The sequence below is a fragment of the Mus caroli genome, chromosome 2 (genome assembly GCF_900094665.2).
Source record: "Mus caroli chromosome 2, CAROLI_EIJ_v1.1, whole genome shotgun sequence".
Lineage (NCBI taxonomy): Eukaryota > Metazoa > Chordata > Mammalia > Rodentia > Muridae > Mus > Mus caroli.
Window position 1 is genome coordinate 87,927,604 of NC_034571.1, and position 20,304 is coordinate 87,947,907.

General features: G+C 48.3%; 1 protein-coding gene across 1 annotated transcript in view; it reads right to left on the reverse strand.

Moving 5' to 3' along the window:
• Ext2 (exostosin glycosyltransferase 2) overlaps nucleotides 1–19,902 on the reverse strand; it is a 127,386-nt gene extending 107,484 nt beyond the window's left edge. The window contains exons 1-4 of the mRNA XM_021184765.1: nucleotides 19,727–19,902; nucleotides 10,822–11,387; nucleotides 9,358–9,447; nucleotides 3,599–3,715 (exon numbers count right to left, since the gene is read on the reverse strand). Coding sequence (XP_021040424.1) covers nucleotides 3,599–3,715; nucleotides 9,358–9,447; nucleotides 10,822–11,357 — 743 coding nt within the window. The 5' untranslated portion in view covers nucleotides 11,358–11,387; nucleotides 19,727–19,902. The remainder of the gene's footprint in view (nucleotides 1–3,598; nucleotides 3,716–9,357; nucleotides 9,448–10,821; nucleotides 11,388–19,726) is intronic.
• Between the last annotated feature and the right edge of the window lie 402 nt (nucleotides 19,903–20,304).

Consider the following 20,304-nt stretch of genomic DNA (forward strand, 5'->3'; position numbering starts at 1 on the left):
CAGGGCTATACAGAGAAACCCTGTCTTGAAAAAAACAAAAAACAAAAAAACAAAAAACAAGAAAAGAGGATGAGGCCCAGATAGGAGAGTCTGACTCACTGTGTGAGGCTGGGCACCACCTGGAAATGCTGCAGAGTACCACCTAGCAGGAAGGCCTTGCCAAACACAGCTGCTTGTCTGACACCCCAGCCCTTGAAAAAAAGAAGAAATAAGCTTTTAAGCTTTACAAAACACTCAGTCTATGGTACTCAGAGCAACAGAAAATAATGAGGTGCTGGGGACCAACCCCAAAGTTGTACGGGCGCCAGACAGAGCTGAGCTACATCAACAGCTACAGCGGGAAGATTTTTATTCTTTACTACCTGCTTGGAAATCTTCATAAGTTCTGGGGAAACTATAAATCATGTGTTCATATACGATGAAGACAGAGGAACCATGACAGCCATGCTATATGAAGAGAAGCTTCCCCGTGGTTCAAACAACACTAAAGGGCACCCATTATCACTCAACATGCGAGTCTATCGGCTTGGCAAACCCACTGATCCCTGGATCAGTCCACATCCACCTGAGAGGGCGGAATACACTTCAAAGAAACACCCTTTATCACATTAGAGATATAAATGCTATTAGTTTGGTCAACTGTTAGTACTTAACTTGTAAAGCATTAGGTTTTACAGCACCTGGAGTTTAGAATGGTCTGTTTAATTATGTGTATAGGATGGTGGTATGTGCACACGAGTGCAGTGCCCATGGAGGCCAGAAGAGGGTGTCCGTCAGACTCCTGGAGCTCGAGTTACAGGCAGCAGTGAGCTGCCCAAAGTGGGTGTTGAGAAGTGAAGAAAGAACAGTACGTAATTTTCACCAATGAACCATCTCTCCAGAATCAAAAATAACTAAAATGTAAAGGGTTTTCAGTTAAAAAAAAAAAAAGTAGCAAAGTTAGAGAACTCAGTTTACCTACTTCAAAGTTTAGTACAAAGCCCGAGGAGCCAAGTCAGTGAGGTACTTGCACAGGACTCACACACAGACAAGGGCAGACAATCCAAAAATAAAGCCTTCTTTTACAGCAGGTGACGCTCAACAAGGGTCTAAGAATACACGCATGGCGCTGCGACCACTGGGCATGCAGGAGATGGTTCTGCACCGTACCTCAGAAAACCCCAGAAACTCTTAAAAGAAAACCTCTGTAAACCTACCAGAAGCCTGACATGGCAATGGTTTCTCCGTCAATATCGCCATCTACACCAAAGTACAATAACCTAAGCACAAAATCCCATCAACTGGGGCCTGGGAGACACTGAGGCAGGAAAGAGCGTGCAGTGAAAGCACAAGGACCTGAACTCAGTACCCAGCACTCATGTGAAACGCTGTGTGGTGGCATGTGCCTGCACGCCTGCTGCTGGGGAGACAGACAAGGGATTCCAGAGGCTCCCTGGCCAGCCAGACTCTATGACCTGGTGAACTCCAGATTCAGTGATGCCCTGTCTCAAACATAAGGTTTGCGAGCATAAGGAGAACAGGTGAGGAAGATATCTGAGTTCAGCCTCAGGCCTCCAAAAACAAGTACAAATGTCACCCCTAACCTTGGAAAAAGATAGTAAGACAGAGACAGACAGAAAGGATCACAGAGAGCAAGACAGACAGACAGACAGACAGGGAGAGGGAAGGAGGGAAATTGTACTTCATTAAAAGTAGAACCTTTTGTACCTTAAAGGTCACTCACCATCAAGAAAGTAATGAGCAGCCTACAGAACAGGAGAGAATATTTGCAAATCACATACCCAACAAGGCAGCCATGCCTGGACTATATAAAAATTCTTAAAATTCTACAATAAGAAGACAATTCAATTTTAAATGAGCAAATAATATGAGCAGGCATTTTTCCAAAGAAGTCATATAAACGGCCATAAGCCTAAGAGACACTTAGACAGCAGCACGGTCACTAGGGAGACACAACATGCAGCCACAGTGCCCTAGGGTGGCCCGAGTCAAAGCTCAGACAATGACAGAGCTGCGAAAGACCAGGAGGACTGGAAACCTTAGACAGGGTTGGTGCGCAGTGAGTGCCACAGCCTTTGGGAACTGGCCTGGTGTTTCCTCTACCAGTTACAAGAGAATTGCCACATGGCTCAGCAATGCCGCTCTCACTATAAAGCCAGGGAACTGAAAACCAGGCTTCTACAGATTTGAAAGTCCACGGCAGTATATTCACACAGCTAAACATTAGAAATAATCACAAGTGCCATCCACTGATGGTGGGCGACTCAAATGTGGTGCAGACACACAATGAAGCACCCATGAGGAGAAAAGTACCCATTCTGGGTGTGTCTTGTGCAAGCAACGGATGCTCCAATCACCAACTCACTGAGCTCCCACCAGGAAGCTACTTCTAAACCATCTCCATCAAAGAAAGGGTCAGACAGAAGGCCCACCACATCCGTACAGGCAGACTTCCTCCTTACTCCACAGATGAAAACATGAGCCATCGGCAAACCCATGTCAGTGACTGAAGAGCAGACCTGGCCTGTGCTCCATCACTTTGACAAAATCCAAAGGCCAAAGAGGCCAGGCTTCCCGTGAGTCATGATGCCACTGCCCAAGTATCACCCTAGGAAAGTGCAGCCTGTGGTGGGAACATAATGCATGGGACTGTGCTCCAGGACAAAGAAAGTGTGGCCCACCATCCCCAAGTAAGCACTTTCAAGGTGAAACCGAAAGGAGGATCAGGACATTACAGTAACAGAGATAGGGAGAGAGGCAGGGCTCGGGAGATGCCTTGGTTGGTAAAATACTTGCCACACCAGCCTGAGGACCTGGGTTCAGATCCCCTGAGACAAGGAAGAAAACCAGGCATGGCAGCACGATCTAGCACTCAGCCTGGGTGGGAGACTGGGAGATGGGAGGGACTAAGGGGGTGGAGACAAGCGAACCTCTCAAGTTCATTGGCTCTAGAGAGCAACTGAGGACAGATACCTGAGGGTCACCTTTGCCTACATACATACACACATACACACAAGCACACTCACCCACCACAAATACATATACACACAACACATTCAAACACACACACACATACTTCTAAGAGATGAAAAGTTTATAGAAAAACTTTTAGGGAGAGCAAAGCCTATTCTAAAAACTGAAGGGAAAAGTCCCTGGAGAGCAGACTCACCAGACGACTTGGTCAGACATTCATGGGAGCATGACTTTATCTGGAAGGCATTGGAAAGGCAGGACCAAGCTGGACGGTGGGGATACTAGAATCAGGGACACAAAACAGGACATCACTTTCACCCCAAAGGAGCTGGCAGTGAGCCAACGCAGGCAGATCCAAAGGAGAGGGAGCAGACAGACCCAAGGCACACTTCTGACATGGACGGACTTGCTAATTTGCTAAGGCAGAGAGGGAGGGGTCTGGGATACTACACATTTCTATTCTGTGAAATTAGTAAAACACTGAAAGCATAAGAAATGCAAGATGGGTAGAGCAGGCCAGTGTCTGGAGTAGACACCTGGCTTGCTGGGGTACCCCACACTGGGTGTCACCAGCACCCACACTCTGTAATGACACTGGCACACTGGCCGTGCTGAGCCACCTTACCCTGGTGCTTTCTCTGGGAGAGCCATCTCGGCTGACAGTGGGCTGAAAACAGGAATGCTGACATCGTAGCCCTGCCGGTAAGTCCAGGTAGAAAAGCCGCCACCAGCCAGCAGTGCCCTGTAAGAAAAGACTCAGTTAAACACTGAGAAAGAAAGGTCCTCATGAAAAGTGTCCAGGAGAGGGACGGCAATGGCTGAGTCTTAATAAACATGGCAGATGATGTGAGAGTCCTGTGCTTTCCAACACACCACCCAGGCCGCAGCTGCTTCCTAGCCAATAGCCAGCCTTCCTCCACTGCCTAAAGCCTTTCCTTACTCTCCAGCGCGTGCCTGCATGCATGTGTGTGTGTGTGTGTGTGTGCGCGTGTGCGTGTGTGTGCGTGTGTGTGTGTCTGCACCAGTACATGAGCTGTAGCACATGTGTAGAGGTCATTGACTGTGTGGGTTCCTGGGATAGACCGCGGTCATCAGGCTGAGTGGCAAGCCCACCCACTATCCACCTGTCAGCCTCTGCATCACTCCCTTCAGACCCCACTTGCCTCCATGGAAAGCCAACTGTATCCTTTTTAAAATGTTTATTGTTTTTGTATGTTATGTGTTTTGCCTGCATGTATGTCAACACACCACTTGTGTGCAGTACCTACAGAGGTCAGAATAAGGCATTAGACTGCCTGCGATTAGAGCTACATGGCTGGTTGTGAAGCCATGAGGATGGAAGGAACTAAACCCAGATAGATCAGCAGTACTCTTGACCACTGAGCCAGCTCTCCAGCCTCCACACTTTATTCTCAATGCACCCACAGCAACAGGACTAAGAGCAGGTCTAAGGAGGACTGGGTAGTCATTTCTCACTCTCTCCTGGAATCTCACAAGACTGTAGACAAGGAAAGCGGAGGTGGCCAGCAGTTATGTATCACATGTCACACGACCTCAGCCCAGACTCTCCAGGCCCTGGCCCAGGCAGCACTCCCTCTGCCATTCTAGAGCTGTGCCACCCTGCCAGCCTCCACCAGCTCCCATTGCCCCTCCCTGATCAACGGGGAAGCAGAGCCCAGCTGCACCCTCAGAGCCTCTCTTGGAGTCTGTAGGCACTAGCATTCTTTCTCCGTAATTAGAAAACACCAACCACATGTTTTAACTGGATCCAGCAAGTGTGACGATGACACTTCATCAGACAAAGGAAGCAGGTGTGGGTCACAACCACCTTTCGCTGTTCTTCTGTCCCAGGGCCCCAAAAAAGCACTTTCTGGGATGATTTTGCTAGTTGCACACACCTTGGAGTCTGAACTGAGAAAGCACATTTCTCTTTCAGTATTGATTACTACTCACTCCCTCTATACCCTGATGACAACTCACACTCCCTTCTAATACGGTCAATTTTAAGCTCAGAGACTTTGAAACCACCCTGAAAATCTCACTCTGTTTAAACACTCTGAAACCAAGAACAGGCAAGTGGGTACCGAGCAGGCTCAGCACCTCGCCAGCCGCCTGTCTGCTTCTAAGATGTACTGACCACCCTCAGCACCAGCATAAGCTCTGACGTCTTCCTGATTAACATGAACTTGGGCGGCTTCCACGGCTGTGATGGCAAGCAGACCCTGCAGGGCTCAGGGCCGCAGTGCAGAGAAGCAGACATGCGTGTTACAGACAGGCACCAGGCAACACAGGTAAGCCAGCATTGTGGGTGACTAGGCTGTTGCCCTCAGCCCAAGAGGGAAGGGGAGAGTGTAGTACGTTTCCTTTCTCACATCAACATTCACTGTTATCCGGTTATGATGTCCTTGTGGCCCCAAACACATTATTAAATTGTGGGGGGAGGAGCAGGTGTGCAGAGGCCCATGTCACACACGCATACACACACAAACACACACACAGGTCATCTCCCCTTGTGATCTCAGGAAGAATCCTGACGGCATGTCAAACTGGCCCCAGCCTCTTGGGCAGTGGGAGCTTCCCATGGCACTGCGAAGCAGAAAGTGCCCGCCGCCCTCACTTCTCAGACACATGTTTCATATTGACAGCACAGTGAATTTCTGAGCAGGACATTCTGTTTTCCTACCACAGATCCCCAAACTGGAGCTTAGTTCCAGAAGAGATGGAATGGAAAACTTGTGGCCAATCGAGAAGGTCTGCAGCACGGGGCTATCCAGGGCTTCCTGACTCCAGAGCAGCTCCCGTTGCCAATGCTGGGCCTCGCTCCCACTGCCTCCTGACTCCCATCCACACAGGCCTCCTCCTCCCACTGAGCTCTGACAGTGCCAAACACAGGAGCCTAGTAATTTATCAACTGATTTAAAGAAGTGTTGGTGAGCAGGCTGTGGTGGGCCTTTAATCCCAGCATTTGGGAGGCAGAGACTGGCAGATCTCTGAGTTCAAGGCCAGCCTGGTCTCCACAATGAGACTCTGACTCTAAATAAATAAATAAATAAAGATAAATAAATAAATAACAACAATAAAAAAATATTGTTGAGCAGAGTCTGATGGTACACACAGATAATCTCAGCTCAGAAACCTGAGGTTGCAGATTGTGTGTTTAAGGCTAGTCGGGACTATTGAGAGAAGTTATCTCAAAACACCACCTGCTCTCTGGCTAGAGAGGTGGCAGAACAGTTAGGCATGCTTACTGTTCTTACAGCAGACCAGGGTTGAGGTCTCAGCACACACAACTGTCTGTAGCTGTGTCCACTTCCAGGAGCTCCCATGCCCTCTGGTCTCCGAGGGTACCCGCTCACATGAAGTGCACACAAACTCATCCAAGCACATACACACATATACACTTAAATAAAAAGAAATCATTTTCTAAGTACTGCTACTGTTTTAGGTATGATAACAGTGCTATAGTTATGCAGAGATCCACACAGGAATATCTGCATATGGAATGATATGAGGTCTGGAATTTGCTTCTAGATAATTGTGGGAGGAGCACATCTGGACCAGCTGGAACAAGACTGCCTGGAGGTGGTGCTGCAGAGGCTGACTGTGGGGTTCACTGTGCCAACCCCCTCTTCTCTTGAATAGGAGTCAAGTTTCCCTACAAGTTCAAGTCAATGACTATATATACACACACCAATGCAGAAATATGTTCAAGACATAGTAAAAAAAAATTCAAGGTTGTAATATTCCAGCTCATGTCTGAGAAAATCAACATCAGTTAAGCATTAAAGAGGTGCAATATGCTCCCACTAAAGTTAAACTTAATGTGCATGTGGGGACTATATGTGGGAACTATAGTTGTGACAGTTTTGTTAACTTGGCACAATGTAGACTCACTAGGAATGGACTTTTCTGGATTAAGCTGGCCTATGGCACCTCTCAGAGAGAAGAGAACGGTTAGCTATTAATTATGGGAAGACCCAGCCTCCAAGCAGGTGCCACCCTGGGTGTGGACTGTACAAGCAAGCATGTGCCTCTCTCTCTGCTCTTCCCTATGGATGTCAATAGCTGCTTCCTATTCCTCTTGATGTTCCTGCAATGACAGACAAATAAACACTCTCCCTTAAAGCTGTTCCCCTGGGGTGTTCACTCAGAAACTAAGACACTCTTCTTCTAACAGCAAGGGTGGGTCTCTCTCTCTCTCTCTCTCTCTCTCTCCCTCCCTCCCTCCCTCCCTCCCTCCTCCCCTTCTGCCTCGTGAAATCAAAAGGAGCAGGCTGCTTAGTTTGACTCCTTGCACACTTGCATGCATTGCAGCTCTTGTGCACGGTACCTACGTGTACTGTTCCTTTCTCAGAAGAACATCAGCAACCGCTTGGGCCCTCTAGGGTCTTGGATCCACATACACACCACCCGTTTCATTTCAAAGCCAGTGGGAATGCTCATGCCCTTAATGTTTACGTAATGCTAGTTTTCTTGGTTCCACACCCTTGGGATTTGATGATCCTTCCTTTGCCCGTATTCCTTACCAATATCTGCTTTTATCTAAGGTGTCTATAAAAGCAGCTTGCTCAGAAGGCCAGTCAGGGGCCACCTGGATAACTGCTGCTGCAGATGTGTGTGGGCACACTGCCCTCTGTCGGCCACAGGGCTCTCCATCCCTGTGTGGCCACACTGCCCCCTGTCGGCCACAGGGCTCTCTACATTATCATCTAGTAATCATCCTATTGCCAGACAGAAACTCAAAGCTAACTTAAGATATCCACTAGAAACATAGACGGTTCAGACCAGCCATCTAGGCAGACACAGGACACTGTACATTTCCACAGATGATAACATTAGCCTCTGAGAAGCTAACCATAGCTAGTCTTGGGATGTAAACTCCGTTAGTAACACTGATCCCAAATTTAGCACCAACTAACAAGCCTGTGGGAGAAATGATCTGCTCACACACTTGTAACACTCCTGTAACCTGACACTGCCCTAAGCTGGAGCCAAACTTTCTGCTTTCCTCAACGCCGTCAGCCAAACACTAAAAGACGTGACTTGCCCAGCACCTCATTCTGGAACTTTCCGGAAGTTAGCAGATGCATGAGAGGGCAGGAATGAGTGACTCGGAGGCAGGGGCATGACTGGTGGCCAGCTCTCCCCACCTTCTGCTTTACCAGGAAGAACAAAACAAGGGAGGGGAGTGTGGGGATGAAAGGTTTTGGTGAAGAAGGAAGGAAGGGAGGAGCCAGGCCTCACAGACGGGCTTGGTCCCTTACACATCTGCCTGTAGCAGCTTGTGTTCTCATGCTAACTGTGGTACCCAAAGACCTATTTGCAGTGTCTCCACACCCAGGCTAAAGGAAGCCAGTTGGCTCTGATTGGGAAATAAAGCTGCCAACAGCCACTGGCTGAGCAGAGACAGAGGCAGGACTTTTAGGATTCCCAGACAAGAAATGCAGGAAAGAGAGAAGAAGGGATTCATCCATGAGAGGGGCTTTGGATGGACCACGTTGTGAAGGAGCAGGAGGGTGAAATGTAGCCAGCCGAAATGTAGGTGCGAAGGGGAAATGGCCCCACGGGAGAGCTGCCCAGAAGGAAACAGGGCAGCAAAGATAAATATAGATTTAGAAAATGTTAACTCTGGAATGCAGGAGGGGAGTGTGTGCTAGCCGCAGGGAGGTTGAGCTAGCTAAGGCATATTAATTATGAAGGTTGTGTGTGTGTGTGTGTGTCTTTCATTCGTGAATCCAGAGCTCTTAGACAGGTGCTGAGCCACACACACCCGCAGGGAGCATAGAGCAGAGTTTAAATATTCACTGCTTCATCCACCCCTCTCTCCTCAGAAGCTGCAGAACCACTTTTGGCAAATGAGCCCACACTCAGAAAGCACAGGCACCATTAATCCTGAACCTAACTGGCTTGGAAACTCAGCTGCTACACTTGAAACGAACACTAGCCCAGACTAGGAAAACAAGACAGTTCTTAGAGCTGACCCAGGACCACAGCTCCACCTGTTTCCACAGGTTCCCACAGGTCTAGCATTTCTGTCTTAAGGGAGGGAAATGCCTAAGAAGGCTTTCCAGATTAATGAACAATTCCAATCATAAAATATATCCCAGCAGGTTCAGGAACCTTATTTACTTGTCTGTTTGTTTGTTTGTTTGTTTTTCAAGACAGGGCTACTCTGTGTAGCCCTGGCTGTCCTGGAACTCACTTTGTAGACCAAGCTGGCCTCAACCTCAGAGATGTGCCTGCCTCTGCCTCCTGAGTGTTGGGATTAAAGGTGGGAGTGCACCACCATACCCATCTAGGAATCTAGTTTTGTGGGAACAAATGATTCCCATTTAACTGACCCAATCCTCAGAAATCCACTGTGGGCAGCCTCCCAATGCTCACCTGTCTCTGGGGACATCCAGGGCAGTGTTGTAATCTGGGGGACCTCCAGGCAACATATTGAACAGCAGGTGATTTGTTCCTCGATCCCACCTATTGAGAAAATGAACAACTGAGAAAATCCACAACCATGAAGCAATGAGTACAAACGGGCCCAGCCTGAAACAGCGCCACCTGCTGGACACAAGTATAAGTAGCCGCAACATGCTTCTCAGGTGCAAGATAAGCCCTGAAGGGACAAATACAAAATTAGAAAGATGTATACTTCCAGCTTGTCTGCTACATAGAACAAACAAAACAACCCTGAAACCCACCTAAATGCTCAAGAAACAAAAGGAGGCCTGGAGAGATGGCTCAATGGTTAGGAGCACTGGCTGCTCTTCCAGAGGACCCAGGTTCTAACCCCAGCACACACATGGGGGCTCACAACCATCTGTAACTCCAGTTTCAGGGGATCCAATGCTCTCTTCTGGCCTGTGAGGATACCAGGCAGACATGTAGCACACAAACATACATGAAGGCAGAACATCCATACACATTTAAATAAGTTAAAGTTTAAAAGAAAAGTAAATAAACTCCGGAAGACTGATTCACTATATTACAGAATATCCATAAAACGGAGTGCTACGCAGTGTTCAGAAAACACTGTATAAAAAACAGTGACGGTCTGGAGCGATGACTCAGTCAGTAAAGTGTTTGCTGAGTAAGCATGAGGCCCCGAGTTCAAGTCTCAGCATCTATACAAAAGCCAGGTACAGTGGCGTGTGCCTGGAACCCCACGCCTGGGGAGGCAGAGACGGGAGGGAGGATCCCAGGGGCTCCAGATTCAGTGAGAGACCTGTCTCAAAAACTAATTAATTAATAATTAAGGTAGAGGGTGATAAAGATACCCAACATCCACCTCTGAGCTTTGCATAGGCATTGTGTGTGTATATGTGTCTGTGTATGTGTGCATGCATGCCTTTGTGCATGCACAGACACACACACACACCTTGAATTTATTTGGAAAGATATTCACAATGCATTATGAGAAATGAAGCGTCTATACATTATGATCACATATTGCCATTCCTGGCCACCAAAAAAAAAATGTTTATACTATACACACCTAGCAATTTTATACATTATAAAAAAGATTTAATAAGCTAATTTAAACAGTAATAGTTGTTACCTCTTAGAGATAGAGTATGTAACAAATCTTACATTTCTTTTGCTGAGCAAACAGGAATGACCCCAGAGCATGGAATGGAGGATTTTAATCTACAAGGAGACGTACAGAAGAGCTTTCCTTAGCTCTAAACTCCATGAAGCCCAGGCTGTGCCACAGCACAGGATGGCAGACCCCAGCGGGCGCTCACCGCACAGACCTCCGGCTACATCAGTCACTCACATACATGTGAGACAGACAAAGCCACGCCCATTCCCTTCAGATCACCCCCTCGGCTCTGGACGATAGGTGTCAGGTACCTGGAAAGCTGGGCCAGGGCCTGCGCCGTCTCCTTGATTCGAAGGGGGTTCTGGTTCAGTACGTCAATGGAGGGGACGAACAGACAGGCCCGGCTGATGTCGTCTGTGTAGTAGTCGCTGTCTGAGATGGCCGTCAGCAGTTCATTGTACTCCCGGGAGATGGCGCTGCTCACCGGAACACCGGCGTCATCCACATACTTTTTTAGGGGGTAGATGTACACCTTAATTTTGTTCTTTGGGTTGAAGCCGCAGCGGTAGACATCGAAACACGTGTGCATTCTACAGCTGAGATCCCCCCGCTCTGGGATGGGGCTGTCTGCGGGCAGCCTGACCACGGGCACCTCCCTGATGCTGCGTTTCTCCACACCCCCGTCACTGGAGGACTCAATGGAGTGAGGCCAGAACTGAAACATGCCCGTGGCTATGAGGCCCAGGAGGACGATGGAGAACAGGGTGACATAGTAGATTCGGTGCTTGGTCTTCATCCTTGGGATGAGGGCGGGACCCCGGATGTTGGACTTGACTGACGCACACATAATGACACAGGTGTCCTCGTCCTCACACACCTGGTCACCAAAGACAAAAATTGGGGGGAAAGTTACGATAGCAATCAATACCCTGGGTAGATTGGATTGTTCAACTTATAATACATTTATTTATTTTCGCTTTCTTGTCTCAAGACAAAAATCTTATCAAAATACAAACTACAGCCTGGTCTACAGGGTAGTTCCTGGAAAGTCAGGGGTACACATTGAAACCCTGTCTCAAAAAAAACAACAAACAAACAAACAAACAAACAAAACCTCAACAACAACAACAAAAACCAGAGAACACAAGCAATAAAAGCCAGGAAACTATGTCTCCACGCAGGCCCAGCTATTCCGCCACAGCAGGTCCAGAATCGTACAAGGCTGAAGCACAAGGAAAAGACCTTAAAACCAACCATATGAAGACGATAGGGAGTCTCAAGGAGGAAAGTAAGAAATCCCTCAAAGAGAGCCAGGAAAGCACAAAGAAACCATAGAGGAAACGAATAAATCCCCACGGAATGCCAAGGGAAAGACAGACAGCTGAAGGAAACAGAACTGCTAAAGATGAAAGTAGAAGCAATAAAGAAAGCACAAACTGAGGGAGTTCTGGAAAAGAAAAATTCAGAAACTACAGAGGCAAGCCTCACTGACAGAACGCAAGAGATGCAAGAAAGAATCTCAGGCACTGAAGATAGGATAGAAGAAATAGTTACATCAGTCAAAGAAATTATTAAATCTAAAAAATTCCTGACATAAACATCTAGGAAATGTGGGACACTATGAAGAATCCAAATAATATGAAAAGAAGAATAAGGGGAAGATTCCCAGCTCAAAGGCCCAGAAAATGTTTTCAACAAAATCATGGAAAAAAATATTTCCTAACCTAAAGAAGGAGACTCCTATAAAGGTCATTAAAATGTCTCCCAGGCGAAAAATGCTCAGAGGCAGATGGTTTCAGTGCAGACTTCTACGAGACTTTAAAAGAAGAGTTAATACCAATACTCCTCAAATTATTCCACAAAACAGAAACAGGAGAAACACTGCCCAGTTCTCTTAATGAGGTCAGTTACCCTGATATCCAAACCACATAAAGATTCAACAAAGAACGAAAGTTAAATACTAATTTCTCTTACAAACATAGATACAAAAATACTCAATAAAATACTTGCAAACTGAATCCAAGAACACATCAAAAAGATCACCTACCATTATTAAGAAGGCCTCATGCCAGAGACACAGAGATAGTTCAACATACAAAAACCAGAAAATGTATTCCATCATTTAGATAAACTAAAAGAAAAAAAATGCATGATCATCTCACTAGATGCTGAGAAGGCCTTTAACAAAATCTAATACCCCGTCATGATAAAAAATCTTGGAGATATTAGGGATACAAGACACATACTTTGTATACCTTGTAACCCACGCATAGTAAAGATAACATACAGCAAGCCAATAGCGAACATCAAATTAAATGGAGAGAAACTCAAAGCAATTCCATAAAATCAGAAACAAGATAAGGTTGTCCACTCTCTCCTTATCTATTCAATATAGTACTTGAAGGTTTAGCTACAGGGATTTGACAACTGAAGGAGATATAAATTGGAAAGGAAGAAGTCAAAGTATCTTCATTTGCAGATGATAAGATAGTATACATAAGTGACCCAGACATGTCCACTAAGAAACTCCTACTGCTGATAAACACTTTCAGCAAAGTGGCTGAATGTAAGATCAACTCAAAAAAATCAGTAGCCCTCCTATATACAAATGACTAAAGGGCTGAGAGGGAAATCAGGGCAACGACACCCTCCTATAATATCCTCAAATAATATAAAATATCTTGGGGTAACTCTAACCAAACGAGTGAAAGACTCGTATGATAAAAGCTTCAAGTCTTTGAAGGAGGAAATTAAAGAAGACTCGGAAGATGGAAAGCTCTCCCATGCTCATGGATTGGTAGGATTAACACAGTGACAACGGCCATCTTACCAAAAGCAATCTACAGACTCAACTCAATCCCCCATCAATCCCAGAACAATTCTTTACAGAGCCTGAAAGGGCAATTCTCAACTTAATGTGGAAAAACAAAACCCCAAGATAGCTAAAAGAATCCTGAACAATAAAAGAACGGCTGGAGGTCTCACCATCCCTGATTTCAAGTTGTACTACAAAGCAAGAGTAATAAAAATGGCATGGTATTGGCATACAATCAGACATGCTGATCAATGGGATCAAATGAAGACCAAGACATAAATTCATACACCTATGGACACCTGATTTATTATCCAGGAATGCATACTTATCACCCTGCACAGTAAGTCCAAGTGGGTCAGAGACCGCAACATAAAAGCAGACCCACTGAGCCTGACAGAAAAGGAAGTGGGAAACAGCCTTGAACACATAGGCACAGGCAGCAGACTTCTAAACGGACCAGCATTAGTGTAGCACTAGGATCACAATCACTAAACGGCGCCTCATGGGACTAAGCGGCTTCTGCAAGGTTAAAGGACACTGTCAGTCAGAGAAAGCAGCAGCCTAAGGAATGGGAAAAGACATTTACAAACTCCACATCCAAGAGAGGTCTAAGATCCAAAATACTAAACAACAACAACAAAAACCCTCTAGAAATTAGATATAAAAAACAATAATCCAATTAAAAATGAAGTACAGATCTAAACAGAGAATTCTCAGTAGAGGAATCTCAGATGGCTAAGAACTGCTCAACATTCTTAGCTATCAGGGAAATGCAAATCAAATAGTTTGGGATTCCATCGTACCTATCAGAAAGGCCAGGATTAATAACACAAGCGACAGCACATGCTGGTGAGGATGCACACACAGTAAGGGGAACACGCCTCCGTTGCTGGTGGGAAGGCAAACTCGTGTAGCCACCACAGATATCAATATGTTGGTCCTCAGAGAACTGGGGAATCAATCTACCTCAAGGCCCAGCTACAGCACTCTTGGGCATACTCCCAAAAGACACTCCATCCAACCACAGGACATTTGCTCAATTATGTCCATAGCAGCTCTATTCACAATATCCAGAAACTGGAAACAACCTAGATGTCCCCCAACTAAAGAATAGATAAAGAAAAATGTTTACACAAAAGAGAAAAATTTACACAATGGAGTATTGCTCAGCTGTTTAAAAATAATAACATGAAATTTATAGCAAATGATGGAACTAGAAAAAAATCATTCTGAGCTAACTCAGACCCAGAAAGATAAATACGGTTGTATTCACTTGTAAGTGGGCACTAGCTATGAAATAAGTGTGAATCAGGCTGCAACCCACAGACGCACACACCCAGAGAGGTTAGGCAGAGAGGGCTCTAGGGAAAGCATGGCCCCTCCTAGGAAGGGGAACTAGGTTTGGGGTAGACTGGGGGAGGGTGGGATGAGAATGGGGAGGGTCAGGTGGAGGGGAGGGGAGGGGAAGGGAGTTCAGGGAGAGACAGCTGGCACTGGGGGTGGGGGACACTTAGGGGACAGAGTGGGAACCTAGTACAGTCGAAACTTCCTGGAATCTAGGAGAGTGACCCTAGTGACAACTCCTAGCAATGGAACATACAGAGTCTGAACTAGTCATCTTTCATAGCCAGGCTGGAGAGACCCAGGGCTAAGCAAGATGGCTCATTGGGTAAGAGGGCTTCTGCACAAGCATGAGGACCCGAGTTCAAAGCCCTCAACAACCCAACAGAAAAAGCCAAGGGTGGCTACCCGCATACTCCAGACTGGTGGGGTGAGGCAGAGATAAGAGAGTTACTGGGGCTTGCTGGCTGTCAGTCCAGGTCAGCATTCAGTGAGAGACCCTGTCTCAAGGGAACAAGGCAGAGTGATATGTGTGCATCCACCACACATACATATCACACATGCACACACAGAGGGAGGAGGGGAGAGAAAGATATATATATAGAGAGAGAGAGCGCGAGATCCAGCATCACCCTCGATCTGCGAGATATGGGTCTAAAAACTGGCTTACATCTGATTCAACCTTTTCTGTTCAACAGGCACCAACATTGTCAGGTCTTGGCATTTTCCCTGGTTCAACAAACCAGGCAGTGTCTGAGCCGGCTGCCCACTTACTCTGCCCTGGAGTTAAGGACACCGCCTGGCCACTTGAGGACCTTGCCTTTCTCAGGAACCTGGGAGCCCAGCTCCACAGTAGCAGGAAGGCCAATACCTGACTGCGGGCAGGGTCAAGGCTAAGGTTGCCTCTCAAAGGTGCCAGCCCCTCACTGGCCATTCCATATTACCAGAGTGAAGAGGGTGGACTCCCCCAGAGGTCAAGCAAACGGGGCTATCTCTGACCTCAGGAATAAACTTATTATGCTCTCTGCCTCTCTGAACTTCAAGCTCCTTCTTCAAACGCTGCCACAGCAGTCCTGGTACGCCCCCTCCCAGCCCCCCATTAGCTTCTGGCTGTGGCTTCTACTAACACTAGCTATATCTACCTCGTGTGGAAGGCCATTATACAGATCATAACTGCTTCAGTGCCAACCTCGGCCTTTACTTGATACAAGCCAGACTGTAGGTGTAACCATCAAGAGTGCATCAGACACCGCCATAGACCTCTGGGGGCAATGAAGTCAGCCCCGGGTGAGAAGCAGTGGTTTAGGTCATGGCTACATCCAAGCTTCAAGCCTGTCTGGCAGCATTGTAGGACCAGCTCCCGCTGTCCTGCTGGGTCATTAACCCTGGATCCCAAGAGAGCACACCCATGTCCACCCTGCACATCCAGTTTTACATCCCACCATTTCATACACCTGCCCTCAGCTGCTGTTAGTCCTGCAGCCACAGACATCTGAGGATGTGTCACTTAGGGGAAGCTGAGCGCAGAGGGAAGTGAAGGCAGACCCTGAAGCTGACAGACAGTGCCAGGCGAAGCAGCTGCCCCAGGGAGGGCAAAGCAGCTCTCCTCTACCTCAAAGGCCTGCTGCCAGCCCCGAGGATCTGGGATCTCCAAGAATGCAGAGTTCTCTGTGGCCCCAGTCTCCCAGGATCTCTTCCCACTGCTACCCTTGACTGCAGAAGCCAAGGCTGTGTGGCTGTGTTCGCTTCTTTTGCAGTTCCACCATGATGAGGATTAAAGCCCAGTAGACTGTCACATCTGCCCCCAGCTGCAGGGCATGCTGCCGTGGAACCTCGCATGCCTCACGGTGTGCTGTGAACTGGCATCTGGCTGCCCCAAACCAACATTCTCTGATATGAAGGCTTCTAAGGGAGATGCCAGGAGGCAGCCACTACCCTTCCATCACCACAGGCCACACCTGCTCAAGAGCTACAGCCACCATGCTGGGCTACCTCCCTCCTACCTGGGTCTCTCCCCAAGTGGCTATGGTAGGAGTGCTACAGCTGTCACCCTGTGCAGGGGTTATGGACGCCTTGCCTTACACTGCTGATGGGGTCCTTGCTGCCATCTGAGGGTGAGCAAGTCAGTCCAGGACATGCTTTCAGGGTGCTTGCAGGCCACTGCTAGATGCACAAGCACGGTCTGTGCTCTGCCAGACTAAGAAAGAGAACACGAGCATTAAATGTTTGGCAGGAGGGGGCTCCGGGAAACCAGAGAGAGGAACCAGAAAGCAGAACGGTGTGGATGGAACTGGGAAAACCACTTGGTTATGCTAAGAGATCCCGGAGAGATATCAGAGCGCACCTCAGAACCACCCCGACTGCTAGGGAGCTGAGGCACAACAGCCCAAAGCCACCCCAGACATGTGCATTCCTTCTGGCTTAAGGAAGTCTTTACAGACCAGCTCCGTCCGTACCCAAGGTCTGCACCAAATGTCTCCATCAAATCCTGGGGAATAAAGCTGAGAGAGTGGTGGCAAGCACTTGGGCCAGAACACACACTCATAATAAAATAGACTGGGGGTGAATGGCAACAGGACTACGGACCAGTGGCAGAGTACTGGCTGGGCATGGCTAAACCCAGGAATACAGTTGTTGGTGTTGGTGTTGTTGGAGAGGGGGCTGAAGAGATGGCTCAGCAGCTAAGAGCAAATGCTGTTCTATTGTTATTATTGCTGTTGTTGTTGCTATGGTTATGATTATTGGAGAGGGGCTAGAGAGATGGTCCAGCAGTTAAGAGCACTTGCTCCTCTTTGTATCATTATCATTATCATTATCATTATCATTGGAAAGGGGCTGGGAAGGTGGTTCAGTGGTTACAAGCACCATAGGACCCTGAGGTTAGGTTCCCAGCACCTACCTGAAGGCTCACAACCATCTGTTACTTCAGTTCCAGAGAATCTGATACCCTCTTCTTGCAGGCACTGCACACAAAATCCACAAGCAAGCAAGCAAGCAAAACACTCACGTACAAAATAAAAGTAATAAAGTAATGAATTAGTGAAGATGGGAGAGGCCTTCCCTGAGAGCACCACCTTCCACTGCAACCTTCCTTAAAGTGCCTGCCACATGTAGAGTGAGGTGTCTGCCAGCCTGTCTGCACTGCTGGTGCCCCTCGCACAGCCCTGGCAGTATTCTTGACATCCAGGATCAAGCGTAGAACATACTGGATCTCAACCTGAATGCTGCCTGAGTGAGTGAACGAACGAACGAACGAACATCTTTCCTTCCCAGCTGCACTGGGACACTCACCACTCTACACTCAGGGGAGGGGCTTCTGATGGCCATCCTTCCTGAACTGGAATTTCCAAAAGGGGAAAGATGGCTGTAGGCTTCCACAGACTCTGGGTTTTCTGTGCCCTCCCTGATACCTCCTCTCCCTGCACCCATCACGCACGGCTACACCCAGAGAGAACCAGGCTACAATGGCTTGGTTTGGTTTTCCATTTGTGTTGGGCCAGCCTCCTACAGCCCAGGCTGGTCAGAAGCCGGATGACTGTCCTCAGCTCCCTGCTCTCACTGCCTGAGTACTGGACTCCAGGCATGCACCCCCACCCCAGCTTAAAGGGCACCAGATCCCAATCACAGCCTCACGCGTGCTGGGAATACTACCAGCTGAGCTACATCCTCGAAGCACCCTACCCCTGATAAACCTGTGCTGAATCCTGCAAACTGAATCCTGACTGCCCAGTTTCATACCATGGCCTGGATCAAAACAAGAATTTCATCTCTGACCCTTCAAATTATCATCCTTCAAACCTATCAAACACCCTCCCACTCAATTAAAAAAAAATTCTGGAACGATTCATCCAGATTCAGAGAACTGAGTCACTGGAAATGACTCTAACACCCATCTACAGGCAGGGTGAGCCACTCGCCCCATTCCTGGAATTGCTCCTTCCTAACACTGGTCTGAAACACCTTTCTTCCAAGCTCCAGGCTACAGCCAATCCACTCAGCCCAGCGTTCCAAGTCACAATTTCCTGTTGTCTTAGCCTTTTTAGAGCCGTCCTGCCCCGCTGAACGGCCTGCCACCGCTACACAGGCACGATTCTGAAAGCAAAGAAGGCAAAACAGACCCAAACTCACAGTACGCAGCCTTGACAGGATTAGAATTAGAGTTCCAGTGTGGCTCATTACCTCCAAAAAGGATTTCCAATATAAAGACACTGTTGGACTGACCGCAGCAGTTACATCATGGTGAATACATTATGTACCCAAGTGAACACTTACCCTACACATGTGCATTTAGTATGTCCTACTTCATCCTCCTGACAGCACTGTGTGACAAACTTCTGAACCTCCCTGTGGTGGTGAACAGTCAAGAGCAAGGCTAAGAACTTCCAGGGTTCCACAACAGAACTCCAAGTCTGGGCGTCAGCGCCCAGCAGCCTGGATCCTCAGATGACTACACAGGCTCTATAGAGCAACTAGGAGGTTTAAGTCAGGGAAAGTGACTGCAATAAAAACTCAACCGTGTTTATTATTCCCATGAATCGCCTTGAGCTCCAGAGTACACAAAGTTCAATTACACTACTTAGAACTAATGGCTGACTTTTAAAAATTGAAATGGACATGCCCTAGACTCAAGACAACATCCACACTCCCTAAGTGATAGGGCACTTCTAGACTGGCACCTGATAAGTGACACCAAACCATTATTTGACTCTCAAAACTGGACACTGTTCCCAGCATCCGGAGCGCATCTCCCAACGCTCAGAGTCAGTGGTCCTTCCTGAGCCACCCTCCCCACCGCGTCCCACCCAGAACCTGCACTGGACGACACCGGTCCTGGACAGCCAAGGTGTAAGGCCTCCCTAGGAGGACTCGGGTCCCACAACGCCCGGGTACAACAGGAAGCAGGGGTTCTCGACAGGAGGTCAGGCCCAGGGACCGGGGACCGGGGACCGGGGCACAGGTACAGCAGGGGCCGCGGTGCAGCGCTGCGGCGCTCCTGCAGCCCGGGGGCTCCCAGAGGCCCAGCCCCGAGGCCCACCCGGCCGCCCGCGCGCCGCTCTCACCTCGGAACCGGCCGCTTCCCGCTCGGCCCCGCGCTCCGTCACCGGCTCTTGCCGCGGGCCGCGAGCCACGGCTGTGTCGGATCGCGCGGTGACGGGAGCCCGCCGCCAGCACCAGGTACCCTGGAGCCAGCGGGGAAGCCTGCGCCGGCCTCCAGTTCCCCACGGCTGACACGGCGCGCACTGCGCATGCGGAGCGGTAGCGCCGCGCCCCCTGCTGGACAGGAGGAGTCAGCGCACGTGAGCATCCCCCTTTCGGGCAAAGGCAGAGGGACAGTCAGGCGCACCAAGCTCCCGGATAAAACTGTTGAAAAGGCAAACATTTGGGTCAGGCGTGGTGGCTTATATCCATAATCTCAGCACAGCAGGAGGATCACTCACTAGGTCCAGGCTAGCCTAGGCCACATAATGAGACAATCTACAACTCTGCAAAGCATTGTTAGGCCCCCAGGGCAATTTGGCAGTCAGTATCCATCAAGGTGTAAAAATAAAAAAACGCCCTAGCCCTGCAATTCCAACCAACCTTCTTTGTAGTTTACCCTGCAGAAAGTCTCACCACTTATTGAAACATTCACCGCACT